At 42.8% G+C, this 22,842-nt stretch overlaps 1 protein-coding gene across 1 annotated transcript; it reads right to left on the bottom strand.

Annotated features, from left to right (window-relative positions):
* Positions 1-9,252: 9,252 nt before the first annotated feature.
* On the bottom strand, positions 9,253-10,534 carry LOC104598945 (pectinesterase inhibitor 6-like). Its single transcript, XM_010261251.3, has one exon. It carries the CDS (start codon positions 10,210-10,212, stop codon positions 9,622-9,624), a length of 591 nt encoding a protein of 196 aa, XP_010259553.1. The 5' UTR covers positions 10,213-10,534; the 3' UTR covers positions 9,253-9,621.
* Between the last annotated feature and the right edge of the window lie 12,308 nt (positions 10,535-22,842).

Below are 22,842 nucleotides of genomic sequence, written 5' to 3'. Positions count from 1 at the left end.
TTATCTAGCTAGATACAGTTCTATCTTATCTAGTAGGGAGTCTTATCTTATCTAGTAGAGAGTCTTATCTGTTCAGTGCTCTTATCTAAATTTAGTAGTATAGATCAGTAGGGAGTCCTCCTAAAAGTGGGATTCTTCTTGTAATCTCCTATTTAAAGGAGCTAATGATATTCAATAGAGGCATTGAAATTCTCAGTCAAGATAGAGTAGAGGTGAGTTGGTGATCTCTTGAACAAATCACCATTAAGGCGCCAAGATAGGTTCCTCAAGAAAAGGGAGGAACAAGGGAAAACAAGAGGTTTTCCCCGTGGACCGACCCGTGACAAGATCCTATTCGTGGGCCTGTAACATTAATCCAGCATGGACAACTAGAATATGAGTGCATAAATTGTTTCTTATAGGAAAACTCCTCGGGCAAACCTCCCTGATCAATTCTGGCTACAGAAGACATGAATGCATTAGTTTCAGCAACGTCTCCAAACTGTGAAAAACTAGTTTTTGAGGTTCTTTTAATAGGGGCAGAATTGGAAACTTTGGCTGATTCCAATTCCAGTTTTTAGTTGAACCAAACAGTAGGAATCGAAATCCGATTCCGATTCCTGGCTGAACCAAACAGATTCTAAGAATGGACCATTCCGACTCCAATTCCAGAGAATTTTGATTTCGATTCCGATTCCTTCTGCGAACTAAACGGACCCTTAAGTTTTGATTCTTTGATGTCTGAACTATAAAGGTTTCTTAGAGTGCAGTAAGAGGACAAACAAAATAGGGGTTGGAGAGTGGGAGTGGAGTGTAGGGGAGAAACGTTCAAAGATGCTCTGTTGGCCAATATAGGTTAGTGGAAGGGAGAAACCTTCAAAGATGGCGTGGGAGTGAATTGATCCAAAACATGGTGGGTTAAGGCTACATAATTTGGAGAAGCTTTTCAGAGATGGCATTACATTTTGAAAAATTGAAGAAAAATCAAGGGCAAAGTTGTCTTTTCAAGCTTTCTGTTACCCGTTCCTAATGGTTGTCCATTATCATAAATTATAAGGGTACTTTCAGTGATTATGCAAATAGTAGGATAAGGTTTTGTTGAGAGAGAGATTAGGAAGATTATTATAATTGGATTTAAATAGTTGAGAGGAATGATGGCATAGCCTAATAAGTTAAGCTAAACCCTTGGTGAAGTGGCTTAATAGGGATTGGGTCTAGTAGACATAACATAGAAAGCACATTCAGTGAGCACTTTATAAATATTTTAACAATTGTTAAAAGTTGTCTTTAATCTTTTTCAAGGGTATGTTGGGGGTATTTCAAGGGATAGGTGTCAAAAAAAAATTTGAAAGTGCTCATTTAACATGCTTACAATGTCATGCCTACCTGATCCGGATTTGGCTTAATAAGATGGTTGGGAAGGGAAAAGGAAAGAGAGTTAAGGAAAAAGCAGGAAGAGGGGTTTGGAGAAAGGAGAGGTATATTGACGTGGTATGGAGGTTGAAACAACTGAATTGAAAGACGTGTTGCATTATCTTCTAGTAGTTGTTAGAAAATTCAATAAATATTTTTTCATAGATATATGGTCTACCCAACTTCAATTTCAGCTCGCCTCCTTAAAATCTTATTCACTAAAAGACAAAGTGTTAAGCTTTTCAATTCAGCTTCTTCAGCTGTAATCAAATGGCCCCAAAGCTACATTAAAGCATCCAACCAATTTGACAAAAACACATTGATAAAATCAAGGGGACTCCCTACAAGTAAAACCTCTACACACTTTGAAACTGGTCCATCCATGGATAAGTGGTTCAATGAGTGGCTTATACAACGAGTTCCTCTTTGAATTATGACCCAATGGTTGGAGAGGCTGGTTAATTTGTTATCAGAACGTCTTATATATGTTATATTATAAGAAAAGTCTGACCACAATGGCCTTGGACTAGGAATGGCAATAAGTGGGTTTGGGATGGGGATTATATTCCCCATTCCCAATATTGATTTTGAAATAAATCTTCATCCCCAACCCCGATTCCTTTTGGGGATAAAAGTTATCCTCTATCCTTGAACCCTGACGGAGACAAGTTGGTTCCCCATGGGACTCAAATCACATATTTTTTAATTAACAATATTTTAAAGAATATATATATATATATATATATATATATATATATATATATATATATATATATATAACGTGTACGTGCATTTACACATGGCAATATCTCTAAGACAAAACTATTTATAATTCATTTATCCAAAAATTAATTAAGGTATTAAGTGGGCAATTTCTAAACAATTATAATTCATGGTTCCAACACCTTGGCAGTTTTTGAACGGTTATAAATGGGTAGTTTCTGAAGTGAGAATAAAGGACATATATGCCATCTTTATACCCATTATATGCTTAGACAAAAGGGTAAAAAACGTCCAATGAGAATTCCATAAAAAAGGGGCATTCGCTCTTATATATATATATATATATATATATATATATATATATATATATATATATATATATATATATATATATATATATATATATATGGGGCAGGGCGGGGACTTCACTCCCCATCCCCAACCCCATTGGGTAAGGAGTCTGGGAATTTGGCGAGGATGGGGAAATTGCCATTCTTACCCCAAATTCTAAATATCGCACCTTTTTAAAGTGGTTCTCAACTTAACTAATGTGTGAGATTGATTCAGTACTCACAAGACCATGTTCACACCATTCTCAGAGCCTTTTACAATTGTGTATTGGGGATATCTCCATACTTGTTAATGATGCTCTAGCTGGACCAGCTCCCATTTGCTACTATCCGCGAGCACCATGTGTTCAGCGAGTTTCCTAGGGTTAATGTTTGGAACTGATGTTGTTTTAAGGCAATTCTTAAAAAAAAATGGCGCTACCTTGGTATGTTATTTATTCGGAAAACAACATTCTTTTGTTTGGTACTGTTGCTGTTGCTGCCATTTAAGTGGTTTTTTAATACCACGACAAATAATTAGTAATACTAAAAATAAGAAAATGCCAAAAAAATGAGTTTTCTCAAAATAGTCTTTCTTTTCAGATTTCCAAAATGTGATTTGAAAAAATGTTTTTTTTGGAAAAATGCCCAACCAAATAGGCGACATTTCCCCGCATTGAATGTCTAAATCTCTTGGGATGCAAGCGGTTTGGATTGTATTGAATTAGGGTATATTCAAATCTGACCTAATACTATTCATGTCAGATCCGATCTGACTTGAAGATCTGATTGAATCTAATATGACTCAATTTGAATTCGAATCCTATCAATAAATCAGATCTTTAGATCTGATCTGATCCGACTTGTTTTCTTTAAAAATTAATAAATTATTAAAAGAAAAATAAAATATAGTAATTTAAATAAAATAAAAAAATATATAAGTATTTTTTAATTATGTTTATCATATATATACATATTTTTTATAAAAAATAAATCATATAACAAATTTATAAATAAATAATATATATTTATATTTATAAGTATATAATATATATTGAATCAAATCTTCTCAAATCGGATAAGAATGATCCGAATTATCTTAGTATCCAATCTGATCCATTTGCACCCCTACGAATCTCCCCTGTATAGTGCGGACGTGATACCATTTTTTAAGAAAACAAGGCATACACTCCAAACATGGCCTAAGAGTAATCTTTCGTCTTACGTACCAGCTACCCCCAAAGAATGTTTATTTGGTATTGCTATTGAAATTCTATTTGCTCAAAACTGTGGGCGGCACTAAACTACTATTGCAATTTTTTATTCAAAAGTTTGAGAAACCAAGTGTCCAAACTACATTGACCCATGTGAACAAAATAGAATAAACACATGTATAGATGATAACTATGAATTTTGAGACCTTGGCTGTCCATGCCTGTTTTTTTTTTTTTCTTTTTAATTTCTTTTAAAGGGTTACACAATGGGTCAATGGGGTAGCCCATCCCCAACCCATAAAACCCCTAACCAGGTGCAATCTTTGTTATGAGTTATGACCAATAAAAGACTTTATCAATCAGCTGGTTAGCTCTTTACAACATACTTGGAATCAATAGGATAGATAAAAATTTTCCTCTTTCTTTGTGTGGAGAGTAGGGGATGCAAATGGGTTGGATTCTAATAAAGGTATATATGAATCCAACCTACACTATTAATCTGATTTGATCTGAAGATTCAAATGGATGTAATAGACATGGGTTTGAATTTGAATTCGATCGAGAAGTCGGATATTTTGATCTGATTCTATTTGATTTGTTTTCTTTAAAAATTGATAAATTATTAAAAGAAAATTTAAATATATCAATTTAAATAAATAAAAATAAAAATATAAGTATTTTTAATTATTTTTATCACATATATATATTTATAAAAAATAAACAATATAACAGATTTACAAAAATACAATATAATAATATATTTATAAATAAATAAATAACATATATATGTGTGTGTATTATAATATATAACATATATATTGGACTCGATCTTTGGGGGGGGGATCCAAATCTGATCAAAAAAATCCGAATAGGAGTGATCCGAATTCGACCAAATAAGATTGGATCTTGGATCAGATTAGATCATGATCCGATCCATTTGCACTCTTAATGGAGACAAATGAAACATTGGGTAGGATAAAAAAGATTTGATTGACTTAAATTTGATACTCCGGGTCTAGGCCATCAATTCCGAACTGGCACCTACCCCAACTGTACTTTGGGCCTATAAATTCTGACCCTGGGTTGAACCGTCATTCTCCCAAAAATATTTGGTTGTTTTAAATTTGACACTCTGGTCTATCAACAGAGCTTTCTTCATGCACGATAGTATGTTTCATTAGTTTATTACAGACTCCTGCTGGTGATGGATTATGGCTGGTGGTGAACTAACGTAACGTAAGCACGTTACATTACAAGTGCATCTTGGGTGAGGAGAATTCAAATTCACATTTGCGCCCCGTAAAAGAACCGGGATTTGCTCCTCACACGGGGGCACCCCACATGCACATTGACCGGGCATTGGGAACATCTCCCGTGAATAATAACTTATAAGTATGGGAGATGTTCTCAATGCATGGTACGATGTGCGTGTGAGGCGTGAATGAGGCACCCTGTGTGAGTAGATCCGGTCTTCTCATAAAATGCCCCACAATATATCCCAATTGTGTATCATGAACATCTTAGATATTTCCAATACACGCTGAGATGTGCATATGGGGCATTTGTGAGGCACCGTAAGCACATATATGATCTTGGGTGAGGATGGGTTGGTAGTGTTTCAAATTTTCAATGGGCTTGAATACTAATCCAAGCCTAATTCCATTGAAATTCAAGTTGGGCAATCCAACTTACAGTTGGGGATGGTAATTTCCCCCATTTCCTTGATCCTTGTTTGGAGCCATTGGGATTATTTCCCCTCCTGGCTTGGGTTGGGGATGGAGAAATTTGGCAAGGATGGGCTCTCCGCCTAGTAATATATATTTGTGTTAATATTTTTAAATTTTGTGTTAAAATTTTTAAAAATACAATTGAACATGTTTGAATGTATTTGAATATCTTTTAAAATTTGGATATATTTTAATAGAATCATAAATTGTAATTATTTTATTTAAAAAATTGAAATGAAATAAAAATAAAAAATAAAATGAATTTAGCATAATAAAAAATGATATGGAGTGGGATGGGGATCCCATGGAGATGGAGATGAGAAACATTGTCCCCGTTGGTAGGGATTGGAATTTTTGTGGGATGAGAATGGGTATCAACTCCTGCCCCGTAGCCATTCCTACTTATTGTCTTACACAGTTACATACATAAAGAAAGCTCCATTGACAGGTGACAACCAAGGTTTTTGAACGTAGAGATAGCTAAAGTTTTCTCTATTTAGATAAAGTAGTTAATACTTACCAGTGTTGTATTAGCATGCATCCCTTCGGGAAGATTTGAAGAGAATCAAGATATATATAAGAGTAGCGAGTATTGCATGTAGAGAGACATCTTGTATGCAATCTGGATCAGGTAGCATAGAATTGTAAGCAGGTTTAATGGACACTTAGGTGGCGTTTGATAAATCTGAAAATTCAGATTTGAAAAGTTAAAAAATATTAAATGTGTCTGAAATCTGAAAAGAGGTATAGTTGCTTTTTTACTTTTTAGAAGATCTGAATCCATGAGTTTTTTGTGTTGGATCAACCTTTTACCATCTAAAATTTATCGATTTTACTATTTTACCCCTAAAATATACAATTTGAAAATGTTGAATTCAATTTACATTATCTCATAAAAATAATTTTCAACCTCGAAATAATATTGAAATAATATAAATTAATAAATAAAACAATTAAAATTAAAAAAAATAATAAATAATGATTATAAAAATATTAAAATAATTAATAATTACTAATTAATAATTTACACAAATAAAAATTAAAATAATTTTTAAAAATTAATGAAATAATTAAAAATTATTAGTTAATAAAAATAATTAATAAATAAAACAAATAAATTTAATAAAAAATATTAAAATAATTAATAAGAATATTTTATAATTAATAATTAATAAAAACATTATTATTATTCACTGGAGTACCGAACCGCCACTGCTACTTGTTACAGCGGCGGTGGCGGTGGTAGGAAGACAGGGGAGGGAGAGAGAGAGAGAGAGAGAAAGAGAGAGACATTAAGAGCCAGCCCAAGGTCTGTGATTTTCAGATCTGAAAATTAGTTTCAAACCTAGTTTAAGAGGTACAACCAAACAAGGGGTGAGGTCTGAAAAGTAGCATTTTCAGATTCAGACCTCTAAACAGTGCAATCAAATGGCACTTCAAAGAAAATTTTTTGACACCTGCTCCTAAAAACACACCCAACCTATCCTTGAAAAATATTAAAAACAACTTTTGACAATTGTTTGAATATTTAATAAGTGTGCTCATTGAACATGCTTACTATGAGGGTGTTTGGTTCCATTTACGTTTATTCAATAAACGTTCTGTACTTGTGTGACTGCAAAACCGAGAAACACATTTAATGAGGGCATTTATGACACATAGGCGCCATTAGGCACCACATCAGCAAAATGCCAATAAATGCCTACCTGTTCAGGAAGCTCCAAAATGAAGCTTCCTGAAACGGGAGAGGTGCACAGAAATGCAAACTTCGCTACACACAAATACAATTAATGAGGCATTTGTTGATGGGGCGCCTATGTGGCACCGTCAATAAACGTAAGTGGAACCAAACATATATTATGTTGTGCCTAGTTGATCTGGTCCCTCTTGTACAATGAGGAATGAGCTCTAATCTCCTAAACCTAAGGGTATATATTCATGCATTAGGTTCCAATGAGAATTAATCAAAATTCATAGAGGTGAGTTTGATTGGTCAGGTTAAAAATATGTGAATCTTAGTATCAGAAACCCATTAAAACCACCCTTGTAAATTTAATTTGATGATGTTTTATTCGTTAGTGTATAATTCGGATTTATGAGGGATTTGAGGAAGTTAAGATCAGTGCAACACACTAGCTCATTAGGCTTAGTTTGGGAAGAGTATAAATACAAAAATGTAAAATGCAAATACGAGTTTTATACTGTACATATTTGCATTTGCACTCTTTCAAGAGTACCAATTCATGATGACCAAACATGTGATTAGGTTATGTTTGGGCTTTGAAAGTCATGGAAGCTTTAAAAAGGTTTTTATGGTTTGGTAGGATGCCTTTAGAAAGCCAGAGCTCAATAACTTCTGATCCCAAAAAAAGATCAAAGATAGATATCCTTTTAAAATTGGTGTCTTACTTTGAACTTCCATTATAAAATCAGCTTAAAGTCTTCCTAATTCTTCTAACTACTGTTATTTGCCAGATGATTGTCATGATCAGACCAAAGACAGAGGTTTGAAGATAAAAGCTATTAGACAGGCTTTCCATAACTTTGCCTTCATTTTTTGAAAATCTAAGTGCTAGTGGAAAGTTCAAATATGCTTTAATTCAGCTGATAAACTGACTTTCTGATCATCAAGTTAGTTGTAGTAGCTTCTTTAAGCAGTTCATTCAACGCAGCTTAATCAAAGCTGAAGCCGAAGACTTCTTTTGAGTTTTTGAGTTTAGTAATCCTTTTAGAAAGCTCAACCAAATGCCGCCTTAATCAGTCCTAGACCACCCAATCAGAATAACCGAAACCAAACTATATAAACTTACAAGTTACCCACCAGGCACCAAGCTAGGCAACCATCAAGCCCGGCCCATAGAAAAATGACGATTTTATAAAAAAAAATGGTAGAAAGCTGTGACTTGTCACTGAATTGATGATTTGGGAAATGGCTATTTCTTAGCCTAAAAAATCAAGACAATTAATTTTGTCTTTAAGTTAAAATTTGGCAACTAGTTTAAGTGGAACTTGATTGGTCTAATGCCAAAAGGTAAGAATATGTCAACAGTTAAGGGTGTCAATAGACCGGTTTTGGATCGGTCCCCGTCCAGCCTAAAATTAATTTGGACGGATTAGACAGACCAGCAAGATATATTGGATTGGACCAAGTCAGTCCAAAATATTTATTAGATTGGATTGGATCTGGTCCATCCGTAATAAATTTATATTGGATTGGATTAAGCCAATATCTGATCCATTGATATAAGATAAGAATATAGGTGTCAATGGATCAGGTTTAGACTCAAACCAATCTAAAATGAAACGAATTTAAACAGTTGAACGGTCCAAACATTGAATTGGACTGGTCCAAATGGTCCAAAATACTCATTGGATTGGATTGGACCTGATCCATTTGTAATTGACTTACATTGGACTGGATCGGATTGGACCTGATGCAGTACAATTGACACCCCCTATCAACAGTCAACCTAATCCCTCAAGGGTTTTGGTAATGGTATCACTGCCATTAAATTAATCTACCAACATTAATACCATATGATACAAAATACCCCTAGAAGAGACTTGCATGAATTGATGTTAAAAGATGCCCATGTTCCATGAGAGAGTGATTGCATTCAATTTGGTTGTGGGTGAGTTTAAATAGCCTCATGTTTGATGATTCTTTATATTTTTAATTCAAAAGAAAACACATACACACAAGGTTGGGAACACATCTCACCTATGGCCACATCAATGACAACATACAAGATATGGCGATATCTGGCGGCAGTGTGTCGTGGTGGATAGACAAATCCGGGTGGAGAAGCAAGGTGATCATTTGGGAGAAAATTAGATGACATGGACCAAGAAACTTCATTTTGTATATAACATAATAGATATATGTCTTCTTGTGCTTTATTATCATCATTATTTTTTGCTCCATCATGGGGGCTACACAATGGGGTAGCCCATCCCCTAAACCCATAACCCTGAACCTATTTACAGATACCTTACTAACCAACCAGTTTGACACCCAAGTATCACATTTAATTAAATAACATATATATGATCTATATCTCTATTTGGCAAGCAATATATGCCTTATTGGTCCAGACCATAATCGCCTACTACATATTAACTTAACTATTTCTGTTATCTGCATCAATATAAGAAGAGTACACATATTATATTAATAATAATCAAGGAGTACGTACTACCTTCTTATTCTGCCACAACCAGAGTACCAGACTCTCTCTATGGATTACTTGTTATGCCAACAGACGCCAGTTTGGTAACAAGAGCCAGAGCATTACTGGTCATGTAAGTAACATTCAGAACTCTGTTGGACAGAGACGACCTTATTTGCCTTCCTTCTTGGTCGCCAAACCCCTCCAAGCAGGTGTCCTCGTCGGTCAGGGTAGCGCTCATCCACGTCTCCACGTCCCCCATCTGCCGCTCAAACGTCCTGCTTTGCAGAGTCCTCAGCTCGCCAAGCGATTTGTGAAGGTTGTAGATGGTGTCCTGAAAGCACTCGATGCAGTCCGCCAGGGCCACTCGGCTCCTCCCTCTCAGGTGTCCTCTCTTCTTCAGCTTAGCCAAGTACTGCGCCACGCACTTGGCCTCACGCAGCGTGACCGACACAGCGGCCCGCGCCCACCACCGAGGGTTCCTCTTGGCCGCATTGGAGAAGGATGCCAGCGAATGGATGCACACATCAGGGTACCGAGTGACGCTGCAGGCCTCCCTCACGTAGTTGTTTCCGTCGTCGATCAAGCACTCTCCTTGACGTGTCGTACCGCCGGCAAGGAGCAGAAGCAACGCCACATAAACGCCTACGCTTGCCATGAAGAAGACTTATCAGAAACTGGCCGGGGGCCGGAGAAAACAAAGAAGAGTGGGCGGTGGTACTAATTAGCAGTGTCTAGGCATAGAGATAAAAGGAGAAGGATGGGATGGATAAAATATATTTGGATCCATGAAAGCAAGGAGGAAACCAGTCCACCAGTTAGAGAGAGCATGGCTATGATTGAAGAAACCTTTTTCCAGTTATAAAGGGTTGGGGCGGCTCATAAAAGAGAAAACTTTTACAGGTTTCGACCACTGTTATGGCAAGAGAATGGTGATTGCAATAAAGAGAGGTGAAGTGGGGAGGCTGAAGTAGGTGATGATCATACATATCATGAACACATGATATGAATTGATGGCCGGGTCGATCGAGGATATATACATATCTCGTGAATTAATTAGGAAGAGGAAACCTGTTTGGTGTTTTCTTCCGGGCAAAAATCTGCATCTGTTGTCCACTTGGCGTTAACTGAATGACCCAACTGTCTAATTAGTCAGTGGGGGCTTTCTTTTGTTTTTGTGTGAGAATCATTTAACCGTTGCATGTCTTCTTTACCTTTATTATGTCACCATCTTATGCTATTGGGCCCAAATTTTGGATATCACCCATCCACACAAGTGCCCCAATTGGATGGCTTCGATTTAGAGAGTAACCCTCGTGAAGACGGCAATGCCAACAGTTTTTTTTTTTAAAAAAAAAAAAACAAAAATGGGCTACACAAGACCGAGTAGCACGCCCCCAAACATAAGCAACAGAAGCTAAACTAAAATAAAAGTGCTATGTTGGAGCAGATAGAGCTTCCTGCGCCAGACCTCTTCGAAACTTGTCCTTTAGCTTGATGCACTTCTTGACATGTGTCTTATCTTCGAAGGAGCTGGGATTTTCATCTCTGGATTCTTTTTCTTTGGGATGAACAATGCCAATAATTTAACAATTAATTAAGGGGGTGTTCTATGGATGAAAAATTAGTGGGGTCTATATCACACCACGATCCATAGCTGTTATAAATTGTGGATAGATTGTGTTGATCGGGATAGTTCACAGCCATAGTGGCGTTCTGTAGGTGTACACTTTTTGATTCCATGTATTTCACATATATTTTATGGGAGATCTACAAAGTCGGTCATAAATGTTTATTTTTGTATTTTATATGGTAAATTAATATGTAGGCAATAATTGCATTTTTTAAATAATTTAAAAATTGTTATTTTAAATATTAAAAAATATTATTTTATTGATAAAAAATAAAAAATAATATTTAAATAATGAAACAAGAGTGGAGAAGGAGAACCATCCCACTTGTGCTAGAATTAACGAAAGCTCCCAATTAGTACCATGTACTTTGAGCCTAGTGTCATTTTGGTCCCCGCACTTTAAAATGTTACAACTCAAATTTTGAAAACATGTCAATCTAGTACCTACCGTTAACTAACTGTTAACCAACCATTAAGTGGCATTTGAAAAAGACATAAATGCCCTTCGAGTGTCATTTAATTTTCTTTATAAACCATCCAAATGTTGACAAAAAATTAACAGTCTCAAATCCTTATATCTTCTATTCAAGAAAGTTAAGGTCATCAAAATGCCTACCGAGACATGACCCCAACTTTCTTGAATAGAAGAGGCAAGGATTTGGGACTATTAATTTTGTTGTCAACGTTTGGATGGTTTATAAAGAAAATTAGATGACACTCAAAGGGCATTTGTGTCTTTTTCAAATGCCACTTAACGGCTGGTTAACAACTAGTTAACGGTAGGTACTAGATTGACACGTTTTGAAAGTTTGGGTACAGAATTGTCGCATTTTAAGGTTACGGGGATCAAAATGACACTAGACCCATAGTACAGGGTACTAATTGGGAATTTCCCTTATTATTTTATTGATAAAATATTAAAATTTAAAATTTATTAAAAGACTAAATAAAATGAGAGTAATTATACTAATGTAACACAAGTGCGTTACATTTAAACCTTTCCACAAACTATACACACCATAGTGTGGACCATCAACGAGAAAATACTATGGACGATAAATTGAAGTGTGGCCCGTCCTTGTCTACGCTATTTTGTGGGTAGGGATCATCCACTCATAGCAGAATACCATATCTTATCTTGGATAGGACCAAAACGGTCTTGTAAGGTTTTGCAGTAAGGCTCAATGATAGCAAAGGGTTTGACCAGTAAGGCTTAATTTGGAAGGAGTACAAATACAAATATGTATAATATAAATACATACAAAATAATACAAAATTTAAGGTTTTGCACTCTACATATTTATATTTGCACTCCTTCCAAACTAAGCCTAAGGGACGCTTTCTTCATAACTTACCTCTTCCTTTCTTTTTTTTATAAATTTTTATTTATGTCATTTACAAAAATCATAACGAATATTTTGTGACATGTTAAATATAGATGTCAACCAAAATCGTTGATACACTAGTAGATTTATTAATATTATTTTGAAGAAAGTAGTAATATATATTATAATATGAATTATTGCTGCATGTGCATATCAAACCTGTTGGGAGCATTTATTAGTAACAGATGAATTGGGATCTGCTCCTCACCCAAGGCGCCTCAGAATATCTCCCTTAAATAATAACACATAAATAAGGCAGATGTTCCAAATAATGTATGGTGCCATGATGGAATGTACTTGTGAGGCCAGTGTGAGGCGCCAATAAACCTCATGGAGGGGCTACGAAGCACGTCCCAATAAATCAAACAACTAATATTGGAATTCCATGAAACATTCAAGGCTTTTGGTTCAAGAAAATATTTATTTATTTTATAACTATAAACATCAATCCACCGCGTGTTGTTAAAATAAATGTTGATGGTGCTACAAATAACTCAAAAACGGTGTCGGTGTGATTATCAAAGACTTCCATGGACATTTCGTTTTTTGGCCATGCCAAGCCAATTCATCCAATATTGGACCCTATCAAAATTGTACAAGCATTGGCATGTTTTTTTGGAAGGTCTGATTGGAGCCTCCAAGTTGAAGGCGACGCAGACTGTTGGGATATCATCCTACATCTCCGTGGTGCATTAGAAACATCACGTTTCAGGAGCTTAGGCTCAGTTTCGAAAGAGTATATATGTAAATATGTAGAATGTAAAACCTTGCATTTTGTATTATTTTGTAAATATTTGTAATGTATATACGATGATGTGGAATCCGGTTGATCCTAGTTGTCGGTTATTTCGCCTCTGATGGAATTGGAGGTGCCTGAAACAAGGAAGAAAACGGAGATTTTCGGGGAGGAACCCAGTTGGAACACTCCGAAGCTCAAGTTAGTGCTCTTGATAAGGCAAGGGAAATGAAGAACTTCAAGACCAGAAAGCGCAAGAATCACATACCTCCTCCTTTGGGGGAAGGGGGCTTTTTATAATTACCCCGGTACAATCACTCCCATACCTCTGCCAGATCGGGCATCGTTACCTCCGCCAGATCGAGTGTCATCATCTCTGCCAGACGCCAATTTGGGTGTCATAACCTCTGCCAGTTGCCAGTTCGGGTGTCATAACCGTCACTGTCTTCCTTGTTAGGGCCGTCTCTGCCACGTCTGAGATGGCAGTGGCAGGTGGCCGTTGGAGGGCGGTTGTCATGTGTCGGACTCCTAATCGGTCAGGTGCGCCGCCTCCGTGTACGGGCTTCCTAGGCGTCAGGTACGGTTGTTCAGTCAGACGACTTAGAGCCGAAATGGTGTGTGAGGTGAAGTCTTGAGTTCGGATAGAAGTGTGGCCTGAACTGCCCTTGGGTGGGCAGTTCGGGTTTTTGCCTTTTGTGCTCCTTGTAAGGCTCAGGACCTCCAAGGGAGAGCTGGGTTCTTCCTTGGGGAGCTCGGAACTATTTAGCTTGGGGCTTAGGTTGTAGGTTCCTTCTATGGGGGAGCTCAGGACTCTTTAGCTAGGGGCTCAAGTTGTGGGCCCGCTGCCATGCCGAGCTGGCGCTTCTGCCAGGTCACTCTCGGTTGCTTCCACGTGTCGCGTGGCCAAGGGGTCGGGCTAAATCTCCCTCCATCAATTGCCCCCCACTCCCCATGCCCGGGGTCCTGACCCGACGTGGGGAGTTCACGGGATGACGGGTGGATTTGCCTCATGACGCTTTGGCCTTGGTTTGGAACTTCTCCGGTCTGACTTGCTTGTGTTCTTGGCCCAACCAGGGTCGGCTTGGTTCGACTAGGGGTCAATCCCGGGTTGCGTGTAGCTCACGCGCGTAAACGATTTCAAATTTTTGAACGTCAAAAATGCGCGCCAAACTGACTTCTCCTCGGGGGGTGCGTAGCCGGTTTCGCGGGGAGCCGTTGGATGGTTTTGATCTTGGTCGTTGATGCACGAGTACAGTGGCTATAAATAGCGGGGGGGGGCTGGTCACTTTCCTTCGCCATCCATCAGCATTCGTTCCTTGAGCTCGCGTCTCAAGCTATCAGCTTGCGTCACTTTTCGTAGTCTGGTAGCTTTTCCTGGTGAGTCCTCAGCCTTCTCTTTGTTTCGATGTCTAGCTCGAGTAGCTTAGATAGTCTCCTTGGGGGGTCTGATGCTAGTTCTACGAACCGAGCTGCTGCCCCCGACAGCCTTAGTGAGTCCGAGGCGGGGCCCGAAGTAGAGCTCGAGTTTGAGCCCGTAGGCCGAGTCACCTCGGGTAGTTTGGCATCCACCTCCCGTCGAGGTCGGGTGCCAGATAAGTTCGGACCTTCCACTATGACACCCGAGAGGCTTTGGTCCCTTATCGCTCAATACAACCTGTCGGGGAATATACTTATATTTTACCCTCGGGCGACTTTCCTTGAGAGCACGGTTTGGACGAGATCGTGATATTCTGGGAGCAGCTTGTTGCTGGGTTGCGCCTTCCCTTCCATCCCCTTATCGTCGAGGTCATGAACCACTTCGGCGTCACTGTAGGTCAGCTTCACCCAAACTCCATCCGTAATCTTGTCGGGACCGTCTCCCTTTGCTGTGAGCACTGCCTTCCCTTGGACCTGGAAATTTTTTCCACTATTCTCATGCTTAAGAAACAAGCGGGTCCCCTGCCCGGGTGTAGAAGGGCATACTACTTGTCACCTCGCCTGAGCTTCAAGCTCTTACACGATCTCCCAAATAAGGTCCTTGCATGGAAGCGGGACTACTTCGTGGTTCGAAGTGCTACGGGGTAGTCGTTTCCTACTGAGTGGGGGTTGGCCGTTCCTGACCTCGGTGTCGCATTAGAGGAAGATATGGTGAAGGGCCTCCAAGACTGGGCCCGGCTTGGGCTCAAATGCAAAGTCTACCTGACGGAGGACAAGCTTATTCAGGCCGGTCTGAGTTCGGGTAGGTTTCTTGCTCAGACGAAGATACTTTTGCTTTTGTTTTTATTCTCGTCTTTTGACGCCGAGCTCCTTTTTGCAAGTGTTATGGAGGCAGAGAAGATTTGAGGTGCGAGTCTGTTCAATGGTATGAAAAGGAGGAAACAAGCTGCTAAGCGGGTCCGCGCCGATCCTTCCCGGGTTGCGGAGCCCGAGGCACCGAGAATGGAGCCTCCTGGGGAGCCCGATGTGCCCCCTCCAGTTCGGGAAGCAGCAGGGGCCCCCTATGCCGACACTGCTTATACCCGGGCTGTGCCTTCAGGCTCCGGAAGTCAAGATGAGGTTGAGAGCATGCTGACACCGAGCTACGCTCTCCGAAAGAGCAAGAAGGCCTTTTGCCTCGAGGAGGTCGCGGCGTGGGCCGATCTTCCTACAAATCTCATAGGCGCTTGGGCTGCCTCTCACGCCATGGTGGTAAGTCGAAGTAGTGTTTGTCCCCCCACCCCCTTTTTTTTGTTTTACCGAGCTGATTTGTCCTCGTTCTGGCAAGTGGACTCCTCTATCCACGCTTTGGCAATCCAGGCAGAGAGGGGCTTGAAGCGAGCACAAGTTGCCAAAGCGGCTTCTCACGCTGTGCGAGCTGGGCTAATGAGGTCTCGGAGGGACAACGAGGCCTTAGGATTGGTGGTGAGACACATGGCGGACCTGAAGCTGGATTTAGAGCATCAGGTCTAGTACCTTCAGGATGATATCAGGGAGAAGACTGAGATCTTCTCTCAGTCTATCGAGGAGGCGAAGGTGAAGATCGTCGAGGATTACATTGCTTCGCTGCGCTTTGACGACATGATGGTGGGCTCGTACAGAAGGAGTTTCAAGTTGAGCCGATGGATGATAAGGAATACGTACCCCGAGCTCGATATTAGCGCCTTAACTACTTTGCGCATCACTCAGGAGATGGTTGCCGCAATTGATGATGACGCGGATTCCGAAGATGAAGCAGGACCTTCGGGTATTATCGAAGTCCCTTCTGAAGGCGAGGAAGATGTACCTCCGGGTTTGTGAGCTTGTTGCTGTTGTGTTTTTTGTTTTTTTTTGTTTTTGTTTTTGAAGTGTAAACAAGATCATTTTGCAATGAATAGTTCATCTTTTTTGGCAAAGTGTTGGGCAATTATTTTCTTTTTTCGCCAAGCTGACAATGTTGTCGAACTGCTAGACTTAGGCCCCGAGGTGAGTTAACGTAGTAAGGCTATGTGCCTGATCTATTCTCCGCCCGGGTTAGTTAACATAGGCTGAATTGGGCCCTGGGCTATGCATCTCAGGATCCATTAATGTGCAGATTGCCCTCATTGATTAGGTGTTGAGGTCCTCTTTAGCTCGGTATTCTGGCCCTTATGGTGCCGAAGTCTTTGTTAGCTCGGTATTTTGGCCCTTAGGCTCTGGTAGTGGCTCATGGTCGACTTAGTTTGATCGTTTATAGGTAAAATCGTCTTAAGTTGATGATGTTCCATGCCTGGGGTATCTGTTTGTCCTCCAGGGTTTCGAGCTCGTATGCTCCTCCGAGTACTCTCTTTACTCGGTAGGGTCCTTCCCAGTTCGGCCCGAGTTTGCCAACGCCGGGCTCAGGTACCATGACCTTGCAGAGAACCAGGTCGTCGACACGGAAGTTTCGTTTCTTAACTCTGGCGTTGTAGTACCGAGCTACCCTTTGCTGGTATGTCGCGGTCCTAATGTACGTGAGGTCCCTCACCTCGTCAAGTAGGTCGAGGTTGGTACGTAGCTCGTCGTTATTAGTATTGTCGCTGTATGCTTCCAACTGAAGTGAGGGGATTTTGATTTTGACTGGGATGACTACCTCCGTGCCATAGGTGAGGTTGAAGGGGGTCTCTCCGGTGGTGGTCTTCTCTGTAGTTCGGTATGCCCATAGGACACTGGGCAACTCGTCTGCCCATAACCCATTAGCTCGATCTAGCCTAGCTTTCAGTCCGTGGAGGATAGCTCTGTTCGTGACTTCTGCCTGACCGTTTGCTTGTGGGTGGGCAACCGACGTGATGTTTTGTCAGATCCCCATGTCTTGGCACCACTCTTGGAATTTGATGTCCTCGAACTGCTTGCCATTGTCGGAGATCAACACCCGAGGTAGCCCGAAGCGGCACACTGTTCTCCAGAAGAAGTTCTGGACGTTTCGAATTGTGATAGTTACAAGAATTTCGGCTTCAACCCACTTGGTGAAGTAGTCTACTGCCACTACTAGGAACTTCCTTCCTCCTGTTGCTGGCGGGAATGGCTCGAGTAGGTCGATACCTCATTGTGCAAAGGGCCACGGGCTGGTGAGGTACTTGAGGTCGGCAGCGGGCTGGTGGTGAATGTTGGCGTGCTTTTGACACTTCTCGCACTTCTTGACTAGCTCGACGGCGTCTGCTTTCATCATTGGCCAATAGTATCCCTATCGTAGTGCTTTCTGAGCGAGGGCCCTGCCCCCCTAGGTGTCCGCCACATAGGCCTTCATGAATGTCGTAGAGTACGAGCTCGGCTTCGGGAGGTTGCAAGCAGCGTAGGTAGGGGAGCGTGTAGGATCTTCGGTACGGCCGTCCGTCTATCTTGATGTACTTGGCTGCCTGGCGCTCTACGCTCTGGCGGCGTTGCGGTCTACGGGGAGGTTCCATGTAGTAGGAAGCTCGCGAGTGGATCAATCCAGCTCGGTTCTGCTTGGGCGACAGGAGCGACCTCCTCTGCCCCCCGGAGAATGCTAGGCCGAGGTAAGTCCTCTATGTACACAGTTCTAATGGTGTTGTCACTGGTGCTGGCTAGCCGGGACAGGGCGTCGGCCTCAGTGTTCTCTGACCTTGGGATCTGCCTGATGAAGTGTGACTGGAAGCTAAGCAGAGCCGCTTTTACCTTTGCCAAATAGGCGATCATAGTTGGCTCGCGGGCATTGTATTCCCCTGTAACTTGGTTGACCACGAGCTGAGAATCGCTGCAGATAACTATGTGTTTTGCCTTTACCTCTTACGCCAGAGCTAGCCCAGCTATCAATGCCTCATATTCTGCCTCATTGTTGGATGTCGCGAACTCAAAGCGTAGCGCGTACTCCAGTTTCGTGCCACTCGGACTGTGGAGAACTACACCGGCTCCGCTGCCCTGCTGATTTGAGGAGCCATCTACGTGAAGGATCCATGGATCTTCTTCCCAGTTCGCGCTCGGCCTAACCAGGAGAGATACCGAACTGGGTGCAACCTCACAGGGCTCGGACTCAGCCGGCCTGGGAGCACCGAGCTCACCCGAACTGGGAGCCTCGTGCTCAACCGGGCTAAGGACCTCGGAGCTGAACGTGCATTTTGCAACGAAATCCGCCAAGGCTTGGGCTTTGATGGCGGTTCGAGGCTTGTACTGGAGGTCGTACTCACTGAGTTCGATGGCCCACTTCGTCAATCGTCCAAAGACCTCGGGCCTGAGTAATACTTGCCTCAAGGGTTTGTCGATGAGGACGATGATGGTATGAGCTTGGAAATACGGGCGGAGTTTGCGGGCCGCAATGACCAGCGCATAAGCTAGCTTTTCTATCTCTAGATATCTTGTTTTTGCTCCCTGCAATATTTTACTAACATAGTAGATGGGTCGTTGGACCCGATCTGCTTCCTTTACCAGTACCGAACTAACCACTTCGTCACTTACCGAGAGGTACAGTTCTAAGACATCGCCCTATTCGGGCCGGGTCAACACTAGGATACTGGCGAGATATCTCTTGAGCTCGTCAAATGCGAGCTGGCATTTCGGGTTCCACTCGAACCCTTTGCCTTTTATTGCCTTGAAGAAGGGCAGGCAATGGTCTACTGACTTAGACATGAAACGACTTAAGGCGGCTATTCTGTCGTTCAGCCTCTGAACCTCTTTCACTTTTCAGGGTGGTCTCATGTCTAGGATGGCTTTTATCTTGTCCGGGTTGGCCTCAATACCGCGCCGGTTGACGATGTACCCTAGGAACTTACCCGAGGTGATACCGAAGACACACTTGTTTGGGTTTAGTTTTATGCTAAATTGACACAGAATTTGAAGGACAGAATGCAAGTCTTGTATTAATTGATGTGAGAACTATGTCTTGACGACCATGTTGTCTACATAACATTCTATCTTTGTGCCAATTAAGGGCTGAAACAGCTTATTCACAAGCCTTTGAAAGGTTGCCCCAGCATTTTTCAGTCTGAAAGGCATAACCTTGTAGCAGTACAGGCCGAACTCGGTTATGAAGGTGGTTTTTTCCTCGTCGGACGGGTCCATCCTGATTTGGTTGTAGCCCGAGTAGGCATCCAAGAAGCTTAGCAACTCGTGTCCCGAGGTCGCGTCCACTAGGCGGTCAATCCTGGGGAGGGGGAAGCAGTCTTTTGGGCAAGCTTGGTTCAGGTCGGTGTAGCCGACGCACATGCGCCACTTGCCGTTTGCCTTTTTTTTCAGAACGAAGTTGGCTACCCAGCTCGGGTAATGAACTTCCCTTATGAAGTCTGCTGCGAGGAGCTTCTCGACCTCCTCATCGACCGCCCTCCAGCGTTCTGGGGCTAAGTTGCGTTTCTTCTGTCTAATGGGTCTGACTACAAGGTCAATATTGAGCTTATGAGTTATGAGCATAGGGCCTATGCTGGGCATTTCTGCCGCAGACCAAGCGAAAACATCTAAGTTACTGAGTAAGAAGCGTACCAGTTCGGATCGCAAGGGTTCTTCCAAGGATGCTCCGACCTGAAGTAATCTGGCGGGGTCTTCTGCCGAGATAGAGATGGGAACAGTTTCCTCCGTTGGTGCAGCTCGCTTCTCGTTCTGTTCTACAGGTCGCTCCAGTTCGAGGTCGCTGGTGACCTTGGCCTTTCCCTTGAGGGCGGCAACGTAGCACTTGCGGGACTCGAGCTGGTCGCCCCGCACTACCCCGATGGCGAAGTCCGTTGGGAACTTCATGGCCAAGTAGTAAGTGGACACCACGACTTTTAAAGCGTGGGTGATCGGCCGACCTACTATGGCATTGTAGGGGGAGGGGGTCGCGACCACCAAGAAATCGTGACTGAGTCTTATCGTGCTAGACCACGTGCCGATTTCCACAGGTACTGTGACCTTTTTCAGGGGTCTGACCTCTTCTCCGCTGAATCCGACCAGCGGGGTGTTCACGGGCTTCAAGTCACTCTCTCAGAATTGAAGTTTGTCGAAGGCCACTTTAAAAATGATGTCTGCCAAACTGCCGGAGTCAATGAGTACGCGCCGGACTTCGAAGTTGTTGATTTTCATCTTTATGACAAGCGCGTCGTTGTGGGGGTAGTGGACCTTGCGCGCATCGTCTTCGGTGAAGAATATGGGGTCTTCCATCCTAAGCCGCTTTGGGGGATTTTGTTCTTCTCTGGCGGCCTCCCGGGTTGATGCCCGAGCTGTTGCCGAGGTGCATCCTGCTACGATCGATCCTCCAACGATCACGTGGATTGTTCCCCGAACTGGTCTTTCCTCCAGGGGCTGCTTCTGTGGTTCTGCTAGCTAGCTGCTGGACTCGGGAGCGTCTTTGCTGTGCTCTCCCTGCCGACCTGTCTTTTTACTATTATTATTATTATTATGCTGTACAAAATTTAGTAGGGACCCGCGACGGATAAGTTCCTCTATCTCGTCGCGGAGATTATTACAATGCTCGGTGCTATGACCGTGGTCCCTATGGAAGCTGCAGTACAAGTTTTTATTCCTCTCGTTCGAGTTTCCCTTCAGACGAGGTTGCCACTTCACATACGGGGCATCTTTGATCGTCATTAAGATCTCGGCCCGATTCGCGTATAAGGGCATGTAATCCGCCCGACCTGCTAAGGGAGCTCGAAACGGCTGGCTTGGCTTCGACCCCCGAGCTAGGTCTCTCTTTCTCCTGTCATCTGAGTTGGAGGGCTCGCCTTCCCTCTTCCTATTTTCGATCCCGCCTTCAATCCTTTGGTTGATCTCCTCCTCTATTCTTATGAATTTGTCCGCGAGCTTGAGGAATTTAGCCACGGTTTCGGGCTGGTTAACTACCATGTGCCACTTGAACTCCTTGTGTGTCACTCCCCTTGTGGCTGCCGCGAGCTGCACCGCGGGGTCTAGGCACAATATCTGTAAGCACGCGTCATTGAACCGCTTGATATAGCCCCGAATGAACTCTCCTTCCCTCTGGACTATTTCGATGAGGCTCTCCTCGGTGCGGGGGCACCGCTTGCTAGTAACAAAGTGCGCGGTGAAGACCTGCATGAACTGGGTTCCAGCTTCTTATCGACTCGGGGGCCAGGTTCCTGTACCAGGTGCGGGCTACTCCCCTGAAGGTTGTAGTGAACGCCACACACATGCAAGACTCATTGGCCCTTGCCAGGTGCATTTGGGACTGGAAAGCATCAACATGGTCATTGGGGTCAAAAGACCCATCATACTTGTCTAGAGGAGGGAGTTTGAAATCCTTGGGCATGGGGACCGTAAGGAGTTCTGATGACAGGGGGAAGGAATTGAAAGAATAGGGGCAACTTTTACCTCGTCCGAACTTGTTTCTTCTTTACCTCGGAGCTCGGGCAGGATACGGGTGGTAGTTCGGCGACTTCGCCAGCGTCTCCGCTACTACTTAGAAGACCTGGTATTGGCGCTGCTTGCCTCGGTGTTGCCGAGCTCAATGGGCCCGGACTGATGGAAGTTCGTGGCCAGGACGCCAAATTGGTTCTCTGCGAGCGGGAGCTCAAACTTGGAGTGCCAAGGTGCTGACTTAATCAGCAAGGAAGTTCCCGATCTGCCTGCGAGTTGCGAGACGGGGGTAGTTAGTCTTTCCCTCCTGCCCTGGGATGAGGCCTGGCTCTTGGAGGGGTCCTGGAGTTGGGAGGCTTCTCCTCGGTGAAGGCGCCCGCCCTGAGGGGAGGGCTTGACCAGCTTCGGAGCAGGGTGCCGAGGTGGGAGCTGTGGTTGGTCCAGGGGTAGTTGGGGGAACTACTGTTGATAGTGAGTGACATTGAGAAATGTGGTGCAGTACATGCTGCTGATGGAGCTGATGTTGCTGGAACTGCTGCATCTGGGCTTGCATTGCCCACATGCACTGCATCAAGTCATCAAACTGGTTTTGGCTAGTCGCCAGAGGGACAGTGGCCGGTTCGACGACGGTTGTCTCGATAGGGAGGAGAAGGGGAACATTCACAGGTGCCACCATGCTTGGTGCATTGAGGCTAGGGATTCCGTCCGTCGAGAGGGGGACGGTGAACTGTCCGATGCATACAGTGGCGGGCTGAGGGTGTTCCCCTACAACATTCAAGTCGGCGTTGTGCCTGTTGCTGCTAAAGGAAGCCATGGAAGCTAAGGTTTCTTTGAGAGAGAGAGTTAAAG

Source organism: Nelumbo nucifera, chromosome 3, assembly GCF_055504915.1.
Source record: "Nelumbo nucifera cultivar China Antique chromosome 3, China Antique-T2T, whole genome shotgun sequence".
NCBI lineage: Eukaryota > Viridiplantae > Streptophyta > Magnoliopsida > Proteales > Nelumbonaceae > Nelumbo > Nelumbo nucifera.
This window is presented reverse-complemented; position numbering and strand designations above follow the sequence as displayed.

What these genes read in the sequence shown, in the direction of transcription:
- LOC104598945 (XM_010261251.3), bottom strand. Translation starts at nt 10,212, where the DNA reads ATGGCAAGCGTAGGCGTTTATGTGGCGTTGCTTCTGCTCCTTGCCGGC.